This window comes from Wasmannia auropunctata, unplaced genomic scaffold (assembly GCF_000956235.1).
Source record: "Wasmannia auropunctata unplaced genomic scaffold, wasmannia.A_1.0 LD335358.1, whole genome shotgun sequence".
NCBI lineage: Eukaryota > Metazoa > Arthropoda > Insecta > Hymenoptera > Formicidae > Wasmannia > Wasmannia auropunctata.
In genome coordinates, this window is record NW_012027532.1 from 11098 (window position 1) to 24931 (window position 13834).

A 13834-nucleotide genomic window follows, 5' to 3' on the forward strand; every position below is an offset into this window, starting at 1 on the left:
TTGTTCTTATTTTATAATCATGATAATTGTTATTTCAATAAGTAATAAGTTATTCGAACCAACGTGATAAATGAACGATAGTAAATTGATTCAAATAATTTATGATAGCTTCTGTTTATTATCTCTTTGACAGAATTGTCTAATCGTAAAAAAACTATGTTATCTGCATCAGTATAACATTGTGCCAGTATCTGTCAGTATTTATGCGAAATTGATTATATATTTGGCCTGACCAAATATGTGTGTATAGTATTGAAAGTATTTTAATTTGAACAAAAGCCAAAAATGTGAGAAATTGAAATTTAAAAGAATCTGTTTCCTAGTTAATTGCGATATTGTTGCGAAAAGGAAATGTATATATATATATATATATATATATATATCATCATGCGAACACTTACCAGCACGTGTTTCGTATCATATCATTCGTGGGAGGGACTGCGTTATCTTGCTTCCTTGAGGCCGAGCGTTAACCCTGGTTAACCCAGCGTATGAATTTTCTAGCTATAGAAACCAGCCGGCGCAAGACGCGAGTATGTCCTACGTTCTACTGTAAAGGAAAATCGAGTGAAATGTAAACACGGTATTGCATTTTGGCAGGCGAATGTAAGTTTATCCTGTAAGCCGATGATGTATAAGCGGGAAAATACATCAACGGAATTGCGGGACGAATTCCGTTCAAGTATTCGGAACACTCTTCGACCGAAAAGCGCATACTTCGAAGAAAAACGTGAACATATTGTACATTACACTTTGTACGATCGTAGTCACATCCAGGGACAATAAAGGTGATATAATTTGTGATATACATATATAAAAATAAAGTCACGTAAGCAAAACTTAACTCCAGAGTGCTACTTAATTCCTACCTTAAAAACGACGGATTACAAGTGAAAAAGAGAACCAATTTATTTTGTTGCGAATTTATTTTTCATATCATATATCGATCTCTCTCAGGTGGGGGTGGGGGGATACATGGTTGTCTGTTACTTTTTTTTTATTCTTTGCGGCAGGGCACATAACGGAGGCAGCGTCTAAACATCAAATCCATTTATTCGTTCGTTTCGTTATGGCTATTTTATTATGCTCTAGAGTTCTTAATGCTTCGCACGGTCGTTACATCGAGTGACTGGAGCACGAGACGTTAGTACACAATAGATTAGCGATGATTATCTTATTTTTCTTCTCTTTCTCTTGAGCCTTCCTTTCCACAAACGTTGTAATCCACCAAGAATCCCCAAAGGGAAGAGTGCGCGACTTTGATTGTACGATACGCTCGGACGAACGATGATTTAACACATCTTCGAACATGCATCAGTGTAGAAGTTTCAGTTTTAGAAACGATCAGCAAGAATCTATAGAAATTTTGCTACGTAAAATTGGGGGATTATGCGATGAATTATGCGACTAGAAAAAGGGATGGCTTCACAAATAAGTTGAAAAAAAAAAGTAAAGAATCTTCTAATTTTCATCTGTTTCGAAATTATGGTTATTTCTACCAATGTAGATTAACTTTAATCTTGGCTTAACTTATTTTGTATCTTTCTCTAGTTCTAAGAATTAGAAAAAAATAAAAAATAAATAAAATCGAGATTAAAGTTAATCTATATTGGTAGAAATGGACTTTAGACGAACATAATCTCGCGACTAAGTGTCGAACAGAAGGAGACTCGCTTAAACACGTGAAATTTCGAAATTAATTCGCTCCGTTATTTCCAGAAAACCCAATAACGACGCGTGCCTCGAGTGACGCCTCCTATTCTTTCGCATCTCGTGGATATGTGATGATGCGATCAGGCGGATTAATTTAGTCAATCAAGTGTACTCTCTTCGGTCCTCTCGCGGGAGTATTCGATCGGCTCCAGCCGGTACAAAGGACATTATTTTTATCGCGCTAATCTGGGATATTATCTAGGAGAGGAGCGCGACGACAGCAACATCGCCCCGTTCCTGCTTTTCCTGTCCCGTTGCTCCAGTCGTTTTTCTCGCGACGCAATCCGCCCGGGTTCGGTTCGCTGTAACTTGCACGTCCCGTTTTGTCGGCTCGATGAAACTTCTCTAAAGATGTGATCGTCACGTATCGCGCGGGGGCGCCTACACGCGCCTCTATCGACAATTTTACACCCTTATTAAAAACGTCCGTCGCGCGGCGGGACCACACACAGGCCTGCTGCCGGCGAGCGCAAATTGGCTAAGCATGCAGAGTTTAAATGGCTCTCTATAACGCTACGAGACCAGTATGACTATGTACCAATCAGTGAGATAATATTACCGTACGCAAACTTCGCGTTTTCCTTTCTCTTAATTTCTATCTCTCTCTTTCTCTCGTTCTCGTTCGCGCGCGCGCGCGCAACCGAATATCTCCTCCGACCCTATCTGATTCTGATATATAACCGCTATACATTTTAACGTTGTGACTAGAGCTGGTGATTTGCTTCGAAGGCTTCGACATTCGAACTTCGAAGCTTCGGCATTAAAATCTTCAAATTCTTTCGAAGCTTCAAAAAATACATTTGTGCAAATAATAAATTTATTCGGAAAATTTGCAAATATTGTAAATAAAAAGAATTAATATACATATACAAAGTTATTCCTAAAAAAAATTTGAAAGTATTATAACCTGAAACATTACAAATTGATAATTAAACTTGATACATGTGTAAATCAGGAAAGATGATCAATAAAACAATCCAATTAAGAAAATTCAAATTTTTTATGTATTTTTCAAAACTTCGGAAGGAACCTTAAACTTCGAAAGGTCGAAGTTAACGTCGAAGTTTCGAATATTCGAAGTGAGTAAAAAGTAACAGCCCTAGTCGTGACCCGGAAAGGTCTCTGCCAACCCTTCCGCGGTACAATCGCCGATCGCCTAGATACGCGAACGCTCTTCTAAAAATGTGCAAAACCCCACGCTGGGTTTTTTTACCCCGCAAAATATTTACAGTGTCTCGCGCGCGTGGCGACTTACGTGTAATAAAACTTGGTGTTTTGACAGCAAAGCATTCTCCCGTCAAAAAATTTCTGTCGCTCGCGTCGCTCTCCTCGACAATTCCAATAGTTTAAAGATTAAAAAAAAAAAAAAAAGAGGAGGCCAACGCACGGTAAAATCCCTTCGACAACGCGCAGCTTGCAACTTGTCGTCGACGTAATTTTTCGCTTCTCGATCAAGGCCACATTCCTCGGTCCTCGCATTCGCAACTTTTAACGTCGTGGTACCGACACATTTCGTCCTTTGAAGACTTGAACAGAGAGGCGGATCCCCCGCTTTACGATTCACGTTTCAGTTCACGATTATAATTAAGGAACGATCGACGGCTCGCACAATGCGGTTCCGCTATGTTTAACATCGTACAACTTATTGCGTATTATCGATCATTTTCAGAACGAGAGTGCAATCGGTATCATATAACTTCACGGCTCGACCTGCACGAGGAAATTAAGGAATGTCGAAAGCTTAGCTCTGAGAAGCGCACGTGCGTGAGATTGTAATCCCACACCCCGTGATCCGTCGTACGGGGATTTATTGTTTCTAAAGCCGCGGTATGATATCGATTGCTCCGATCGCAAAGTATAATATTATAATTCATAAGTATTGGTGTATCGTGTTAGATCGACGTTAGAGGTCTTCAGCGCGATTAATATATCCGATTGAACAAATCCGTTTCTCTCGGAACAACGTTTAGAATCTACCGATTGGAACATGAGTCCCTGGTGTGTGAAATTTCAATATATTGGGTCCCTGTATTTAAATACACCGTTTCCTCTCATCCGGACTGATCCCTGATCATCCCACACATTCGCGAATCTCTTACATGACTTACATTTATACATATTATGCGTGGAGAACTCTCTCTATCGCAAGGGGAGGGGGGGGGGGGAAAGAAAAGAAATGGAGCGTGTTCCGCGGCTACTTGTCTCTCATTTCCTCTCCCTTTCTTTGCTATCTATACTTCGCACAAATAAAATTATTCCGCTCGTCGGAGTCGGAAAGGGGGCGACGGGGATATCTCGTACATCAAGGGCTATACACAGTTTCGCTATTATCGTTTGTTAATTTTCTTCTAACTATGTATTCTATCGCCAAGCAGCGAGTCACACCTATGTAAGTTATCGTTTCAATATATCCATATGCTTTATATGTATATGTATAGAGTATATATACTAGAGATATTAATATATATATGTATGATACATATGATATATTAATATGAGATATAACATTATCTATGGTCACAGTGCAAACGATTTCAGACGCGACGACTTGTGGAGCCGCAAACGCCGCCGGCAACACGGTATTTGAGCTTCGATTGATCTAATGACGATCGGGACGCGATTTCGATGCCTACGCTGACTCGTCGTCGTCTAACAAAATCATTAGGTCTAGTCAACGATCCATTATTAATAGTTATATCGTGCCAGTGCATGCTTCAATCGATACCCATCTCTCCGTAATCGGGAATAAAAACCGAAATATATATATAAAATTGTGCATATAAAATTTCGCTGAAATGAATTTTACCATTCTAGAAGTACGTGAGAATTACTTCGATTCTTGTTTGCGATAGAAATTTCTTTGCTTTAAGAAATAACGTCGAAATTAATGATCAAATTTTTATCTTTTTCTCTTTTGTTATAGGCATTTTAATTGTTATTAAAGATGTCTGTCACAATTAGTTTATTTATAATTCTTGTCTTTCGGCTTTAACCATAATAATTAAATTAATTTAATAAGTTACGTAATAAGTAAGTTAAGTTTAATTATTCCACTTATTGATAGAAGATTCTTTACCTGCCTGTAACTGGAAACTTAAACTCAGAGAGATTTTAATTGGTTTCGATTCTCGATTACACAGAGAGATCTTCAGAATTTATAGGTCTTTACACTTGTTCTTCAGAAGATTACGCGAGTTCCGAAATTTTACGAGTGACATTAGGAGCTGAAGAGTCGAGCGAGACCGAACCAAAGCTCGATGTTGATTTGATTAGAAGCGCCATTCTCCATCATAAGTAACAAAGAGAATGCTAAAGGAAAAATTAAATCAAGCCGTGATCGCTGCCTTTATAATAATAAATTTCACTGGCCGTATTTCGTAGAACAGTATTGAATATTATTCGCTAAAATTTAACTATGTACTGTACAGATTCGCCACGATCGCCATCATTGGAGACCACACGAGATTCATGAAAAGAGCTTCTGCAGCGGGGAAAACGCGATGATAAATAACGTGTTATACGAACTAAAATGCATTATGTTTTGTATTGCCGGGAAATGGCATATAAACGCATTCTTCCTCTATCTGATATTAATTATAGCGCGGGTAGAAGAGGCACTTTCTCATCTCGCTTATTGTATTACCTGTTTCCCTCTTACACTATAAATTTTATAATATCAAATTGTACAAATTTTTCTTTTTCAATTTTTCAATCAGGTAGATAATTCATTGCTGAATTAAATGACATACGGACATACATTTTTGTTGTAAAACAAAAATATAAATGGAAATTAATAAACATCATATTTCATAAAAATGCACGTTAATTTTTAATAAATTAAAATCTGTGGTTTATATAATCATTTCATGAGAAAATGTTTACATGATCAGATACAACTATTGCTAATTAAAAGCGATCAGAAAAAAACACAAGTTATATTTAAAAAAAAATAGATCATAAAATGTTGTGTATTTTCACGAGAGTATTTTCCTCTTTTACCCGGGAAGAAACGTAACCGCAGTAAGTGACAAGACATTTGTACATCGTGACGAAATGTATATTCCACGTACGCACGCGCATCTCCACACGCAGTTCAATCGAGACCTTTTGCGAAACGAGACTTCACGACAGATTGGCAGGCGAAGCGAAACAGAACATTCTGCGGGAAGCATGAATTGAATTCGTGCATAGGAAAGTATGCGCGATCGGTCCAGTGGAACGCCCTGCTTCGCTTTATCGTTTATAAAATAGAAGACAATTATTTATCGGCAGAGAGCTCCGTAGTCAGTCAGTGTTCATGAAGTAAAGAAGACGGCATACGAAACTCAACATTACTCTTGTTACAACTGCTCTCATTCGGTTTGCCTTACTCGCGATATAGATACTCTTTTCTCCTCGTAATTGTACATTATGTATACAGGCATTCGCATTAGCGACAAGTAAACAAGTTTATAACAAACAGAAATGTTCATTATAATATCAGTATCGCGGACCGCAGTGGAATAAGACAAGGTGCATAATACATTCTTCACATGTAAATCGCACATTGGATATGTCATTAGCCTTGTACGCAGTCATTTGTATATACAATTGTTTCTACAAAAGTATATATATATTTTTATACAACATTTACAAACAAATGCGGTTTTATAATAAAAATAAAATTTAGTTATTTTGATAACAGCGATACAAAAGAAAAACAATATTCTCAGATATAAAACTTTAAATTGGATGGAAAAAAATAAAACCCTCGAACATATGCGCATGCATATCGTCTTATCCCAATCGGCGCCCACATAAATTATATATCCCAAGAATCCAGTGACCGACTCTTAATTATCTACAATGTACAGATCCCTCTCTATTTCAATTTACAATTTATGTTTATAGTGCGGTCTCTCGTTACGTGCGTATGTCTGTTGATGAGTATTTCTATACCGGCTCACGTATATTGAGGTAGACGTAAAATATTAATTAAGTAGCCATTTCTGTCCCGTTAGCGACTTCACGACAAGTTTGTTGGCAAGAATTTGCAACGATCGGTGTGCGGTGCGTCCGACCGACACATAAAAGTACACACGGATAACTGAGTCAAGGCAATGAGTCCTAATTTTAAACCAAACACGATACCGAGCCCGCCAGTACCTTCACAGCGCATTACGAGTAGATCCCACGACTCTTGGAATAAAATTTGTTAAATTAAATGACGAGTACGAAGAATGCGACATGAATGTGTGTGTGTAAAATAAAGTACTATGAAAAATTTCCTTTTTAATTTAAGAGTTCTCTCATCACTAATTAAAATTACGATTTAATAAGTGTACAACTACAAATGGTCAGTTGATGCGTTGAGAGTGTTACGTTAGGAAGCACGCGCGCGGCCGTTTTTTTTTTCTTTTTCTATGTGGAAATTAGCGGAATGTTGCAAGATCTTCTGTAACAATTTCCGGATTTTGCGACACTTCGCTCGCTGCATTCGAGAGGCGACTTTCCTTGAGGCGACTTCCGCAATATTGTCAAATCACCATTTGTAAAGGATATATAACAATCTCTTCGAAACGTTTTCAGTTTCGTAACATTACCCCACGCGGAGACACGCTCGTAGCGTACGTATGATTAATATAACAACGTATGTTACAATTTATTTCCGTAATTCGTATCATATCAAACAGTTTTCTAGTGTGTACGTGTATGTATGTGTATGTGTATTATATGCGCGCTCTTGAAACGATGCACTTGATCTTCATATGCAAATTGGGTCGCAAAATTATGATTTTTCAGTACGGAAAATAACACCTGACGTTTACAAGTGTTTCTCAGCTTCCTATCACACTCTCGATTTACGATTTGCGACTGGGCGGTAGGACCGGGGGGGGGGGGGTGAAAGTTGGGGGAAATATTACAGATAAAACAATAAAAAACGCGATCACTTTTTGATTTGCAGCCACGGATGCTTCAGGCACTCAGCTGCGGTAGCTCGCATACTCGGATTGAACTCGAGCATCGGTATTAGGAACTCTGCGAACTCGCGTGCTTCGCTCGGCGTCCACTCGTATTTCTCCGTCAACACTTCGTACAGGCCCCACGGCTTCAATCCGGTAATATGCTTTAATTCACCCTTCCTGTTGAAATATATCCTCGAGTTTTTCCCTGAGAGAGCGATGCGTCTAGGTATTTCTCCCAGCAGCTCGATAATATGGGCCAAATGATCTTCATCTCTGAAACATTGACAAAAATAGATTTGGACACTTGAAAATAGCGCGTCGAACAATCTTTACAAGATTTATATAATTTGCAATGGAACCTCGTAATCGTTACCTGCAGTAGTCTTTGCCATTGTGCGGTTCGAAAAGGTAGTCGCCGGTCGCCAATTCGAACGCCATGCAAGCAGTGGACCATATATCGGCAGAGGTGTCGTATCCGGAACCCAGCAGAACCTCGAGCGACCTGTACTGACGCGTTTGAATATCGTCCGTGAATTTTTTATGAACCCAGCACGCGTTCCCGAGGTCCGCTATCTTCACCTCTATGTCGCAGTCCATTATGGCAGGGTCCAAAGGCGACATGGATGCCCGTTTCAATTGCTTACTTTCCGGTGGATTTAATGACCTACGACCTACAGACAAGATGAATAAAATAAAATTGAAGTAACGAAAAAAGACGCTGCTGTCTGTCTGTTCGCTCGAGAGTCGGCAGTTACTTTACCTTCGCTACATTCGTCAGTGTCATCGGCGTCAGGTGGTAATACACCCTCGCCGCAACTTTTCTCCACGTCGCACAGAGTGACGTTGTCCATCTTTTCGGATTGCTCGGGCGATGGGCTCTGTATCTTCTCACCGCCCGCTAAACCATCCACCCCGTTCATGTGCAACGAAGGCGCGGATGGCTCCGAGATGTCCGGGGAATCTTTGCTCTCCGTATTGTCCTCTATGCTCTCCGTATTGAGATCCTGATCTAGGCTATTCGTCTCAACCTCCCCGTTTTCTCTCGTGCTATTCGCGAGTTTACTTTGTTCCTCTAACTCCTCGATCTGCTCCATCTGCTTCTTCAACAGCTCGTTCTGGCGCTTCGCTTTCTTCTTCAATTTCTTCTTCTTGTTCTTAGACATCTTGGAGTTTGGCGTCGGTTCTTGGAACTCCTTCGGCGCAGTAGAAATCAGAGACACCGGTAACTTCGCTCCCATAGAATGCAATTCTGTCGCTTCGCAAGCTAATTTTCGTATATAAGTCTCATCGACGCACACAAGAACATTCTCAGGTTTAATATCTGTATGAATGATTTTACCTGAAAAAGAATTTGACATATACTATACAATGGTAGACTTACTGAAATCACAATGAATTGTAGCGATTTTCTTTTATTTCAGACTAAATAATACTCTGTTAAAAACCACTGCGTAAAGCTGACTAAATAACTTCAAATGATATCAATGACTTAAACATTCATCTTACATTTATTATGAAGATAGTCGAGACCTTCGAGAACTTGTCTGATGACGCGTTTAACGTTATTTCTTGGAATTCCTCTGTAGTTCGACTTGATAATCAATTTAAGAAGATTATGTCCAAGCACTTCAAATACCATGCAAACATGCAGGCCGTTAATGCCGCTGATCTTGAAGTCATTGAGCAACTGGACGGTCTTATTGCGCTTAGGATCGGTGGGATCCGTGTCGCGCACGTCTTTTAATAATTTAATTTCATCCAATGCAGTCTCAGTGAAATGGGATGCAGATTTCACTATTTTAAGCGCCACAAAACGTTTATCCTGCAGCATAGTTTCAAAAACGTCCCGTGTTTACGTAGATGTGAAAGTTGATTGATTACTGTGTCCAGATATCCGTACCTGCAAGTCCCAGCAGAGCCATACGGTGGAGAAGTGACCCCAGCCGAGCTTACGAGTGACGTGGTAGCGATTTAAAAAGAGATCTCCTATCTTCACGGGATGGTACCCGCCTTTACAGTAGTCACTGCTGTCCTCCTGCTCCTCATCCTCGGTACTGAACGCATCATCGTCCTCTATCGTTTCATTGCTGGAACTATGACATGGTACCAATCTACGACAGATTCATCGATCATAAATAATAAGTTAATTATAACTAACGCGACACTTTTGTGACAACCGATCTTCCTCGTGATATAAGAGCGAACGAAATCAAGAAAACGATTTACGTGTCAATCGTCAACAGCGAAGTTTCATCGTATCGGCTATCTCTACGATGGTGCTTCCACATGTAACAAATGCAATTATTACCCGGCAATTCAGAAATGTAATTGTCAAAGATACTTAATAAGTGAATCGAATATGCGATTTTTTTTTCTTGTATATCCAACGTTTTCGTTTTCCACAAGTATTATCTTACATAAAATATTACATTAACCGTTGTTATTATCCATAATTTTTCTCATCGGCAATCACTCACTTATCGATATTTCCGTAACACATGGACTCAAATGACATCGAAAGGCATCGAGCCTCGAAACGGGACGCGGCAATTTAATTAACCGGTAAATCCCTCACAACGACAAGCTGTCACCGTCGACACGCGCGTAATCGTGACAGCGTGTGCATCGCAACGTGGGGGGCATGCGTTCGATGCACGCGGGATACGCGGTTAACGTAATGAGTCATCCGGGATTAAGTCCTTCGTGCCCGCGCCGGCTGTTCGCCAATCGAGCATGTCGGGGTTACCTGGTCCCGTTGTCGCTGTTATAGGCGCGCTGCTTATAGGGCCCGTCCGAGGCATACTCGTAGGTAGTGGGGGTGGTAGTGGTGGTAGTGGTGGTTGTGATTGTAGTGGCGGTGGTGTTGGCGGTGGTGGTCGCGGTAGCCGCTACCTGGTCGCTGGCACGCTGCTGCCCCTTGGAGCTCTGCGCGTCCTGCTCGCCCTGGGAATTGGCCTTGCCCTTGCGCTTGCTGGGCTTGTGCCGCTTCTTCTTCGCCTGGATCGCCAGTACCCGCCTGTTCACGTCCGTTTTGGCGCTCATCCCGCCGAGCAACTGGACCCCCGCGCCAAGCTCGACCACCGGTGCCCCGCCGTTCGCCGCTTCCGCCTCCGTCTCCGTCTCCGTTGTCCTCGTCAGCGCTGCCGCCGCCGCCGCTGCTGCTGTCTGCTATCCCTTTTCCAACGTTCTCTCGGCACGCACCGCACGCACGCAGAGGCACGCACGACCCACACTTCCGCCCGTTCCGGGCCGCTCCTTCGCGTTCTCCTCGCTACTCGTTAACTGTTACTGCTGCCGCCGCCGCTGCTCTCGCTGCTGCTGTTGGCTCGCCCTCGCGAATCACCGATATATCGCGCCGACCACGATTCGATTCGACTCGGTTTACGCTCAGCCTCAATTCGCCTCCGTTTGTCGTCTCGTCTCTCTTCACCTCTCTCTCTCTCTTTGTCCCACTGCCCGTCCTGCAGCCTCCTGCCTCACACCGCGCGCGGCCCACTGCGTGCGGTTCGCGAAGATCGGAACCTCTCTTTTTCTCTCACTCTCTCTCTCTCCCTCTCTCTCTTTCTTTCGCGTTTCTGAAACTCTATTATCTACCTCATCTCTCGTAGCCCCGCGCACTCCGCTCGGCCGTTGTTTGAGTATGGCCGTCTCCGCTTCTGCTGTGCCGCACGCACGCACGCATGCACGTATGTATGTACATACATACGTCCGCACGTCCGTCCGTTCTTTTGCGTACGCGCGTCACACCGCGCGTGCAGCAGCCTACCTACCCACCGAGCAGGTGTCGCCGTACCTCGTCCGCTGGCAGGTCGTCGACGCCGCGCACTCTACCGCCACCGTCGGCCGTCACGCTCGTCGCCTCCGTCGTCGTCGTCGTCGTCGTCGTCGTTGTTGTTGTTATTGTTGTCGCTGTGTTGTAATCTTCACCACTGCTTGTCGCTCGGCTACTCGCGAACGCTGGCGAACGCGACGAGACGAGTGTGCGATCTCCCACCTCGTCTCTCTCACCTGCGACGATTTCCCTATGCTCGGCGGCCCCCCGACGCGACGGCGACTCGGTCGCCGGTCTAGGATTCTACCTCTACGTCAGATCGGGCGTCCGCGATTACGCTCCCCTCCGCACCGTGGCAGCAGACGGACGCGCACCCGGGGCGTCGCGTCTCGGCCGCGAGAGCGTTTCCTCCAGTTTCCTCCCTTTTCTACGTTTCATTCATTCATCCCCTCGCGTCCTCCCTGGGTATACGTTTCCCAAGGGGAGAGAGGATGGGCCAAAGATATACCGTCTCTCGTCTTACCTAGGATCTTTCGCTTCTTTTTTTTTTAATTTTTTTGGCAGGACACGATGACGTCCGCGTTGCGCCGCGTCATGGCGATTGCACGCCCCGCCGACTCAGCCGACAACAGCCGTTCGAGAGACACAATTATTGGATTAGCGGCGCTCACGGTTAATATCGAGCGCGCCGCGAATTCCGAAAACGTACTCTATAATGTCTAATTAGTTATGGAATATTAAATATTAATCGCGTTGCAGTCGGGTGTGAGTAACAAATTGCACGCGTATGCGAATTGAATTGCCCGTTCGTTCTCCGGGTTACTGCTTTTCTTTTTTTTAAGACAGTCTTAAAATAAAAACTATAATGAAGACTGAAAGTCTGGCTTCATGAAAATGAAATGATATAATAAATGCATATTTAATATCTCGGAATTGACATTATTTCAAGTAACGCTCGATTGTACGTATTGTACAACGATCATATGGTCGAGATTGACTGAGGCTTGACGAAAATTTTCACGTCAATTTTACGTCATTGCAACATTGCACGTTAATTACTTGGGTAGATGAAACATATACGTTTGCGCTCGAGACGTTTTCTCCTAATCGCTAATAAGGCTAATAATAGATATTTGTATCAATTGTGTGTGTGTACGAGCGATATTGTGCATACTGCACGTGATCGAGTCTTTTTCGGTCTTTGTCCACGCTGCGTGATTTTTTTGATCTCGCAAACCCAAATCTTTAAAGGCCACTTCAACTATCTCCGATTAATTATTAATCGATAATTAATTCAATCATCCAGGCAGCAAGCCAATCGTATTTGTCGTTATATGTATTTAGACACAACACAATAATATTTTTTGCGACATTTTGACGCAAAACTGCAAATATAATGTCAGTATCTTATATCAGGGCTATTGAGTTAATCGTTGTTTAAAGTTAATCAAAGTGACCTTAAAGGTGATTCCAATCAACTCCGATTAATTTAATCAACGATTAGCTTATCAATTACATAATATATGCTTATACTGTTTTATTACCATAAAATAATTATTGATTTTTAATTGAAGTTATAATTAATATATAAAAAAAAGGTCAGATCTCAGGAATAACGAGTTACATATGTATTTTGAGATTTTGCTTGAAGAGATATTATATTAAAGGACAAAGACAAATTTTCATAAACCCGACTGAGAATAATTGAAGAACGATGACATTACCAACTGCTTTGGCCTTACGTAATTATACGTATGTACCGAGGATAACTGCAATTAACGTGATCGATTATTTATACGTGCAGATCAAATCACTATTATCGACAGTAGAAAGTTTATATAATGTACATACGGTTGATAATGCTATTGTTCTTCAATTTTCCTGGACCCATTTGACAGAACAAAAATTTAATAATTGCCTTTGGCCACCGACGAGATATTATTAAAGACCGATATTCTTACGGGAGTTAGCTGTTTAGTATAAATTGCTAAAATTTAAGCAATTAGTCAATATAATATTAATTTTAATAATAATAATAATAATAATATAATATATTTTATATATTTTTAATATATTTTAATAATAATATTTAATATTTTATTATATATTTATTTAATATATTTTAATAATAATATTAATTTTAAGATTTGTTATTAAAACCAATGTTTTTTAGACATGTATATACATTTTGTATTTGAAGCGTTTTTAATATTTAATTGATTTGATACGCGTATTAACTAGAAACTTTTTATTAAATTATCTTAATTTCTACAATGCGCATTTAAAGAATTATATGTATGTACTAAGCTACACTATGCATTAATATATGATTAATTAAATATACATATATCACGTATAAGTTTATATGCATCGTCGAAATTAAGAAAATTTAATAGAAAGTTAC

At 41.0% G+C, this 13834-nt stretch overlaps 1 protein-coding gene and 1 long non-coding RNA gene across 2 annotated transcripts; one reads left to right on the forward strand and one right to left on the reverse strand.

Moving 5' to 3' along the window:
• The first annotated feature begins 3100 nt into the window (after positions 1–3100).
• On the forward strand, positions 3101–5529 carry LOC105457150. Its single transcript, XR_975350.1, has 2 exons — positions 3101–4378; positions 5142–5529. It is a non-coding gene; the product is annotated as an uncharacterized LOC105457150 (long non-coding RNA).
• Positions 5530–6489: 960 nt separating this feature from the next.
• On the reverse strand, positions 6490–10700 carry LOC105457163 (SRSF protein kinase 3). Its single transcript, XM_011701675.1, has 6 exons — positions 10405–10700; positions 9559–9769; positions 9165–9480; positions 8419–8997; positions 8032–8329; positions 6490–7931 (listed from the first exon to the last, which is right to left on the reverse strand). Exons 1-6 carry the CDS (start codon positions 10698–10700, stop codon positions 7640–7642), a joined length of 1992 nt encoding a protein of 663 aa, XP_011699977.1. The 3' UTR covers positions 6490–7639.
• Positions 10701–13834: the final 3134 nt, after the last annotated feature.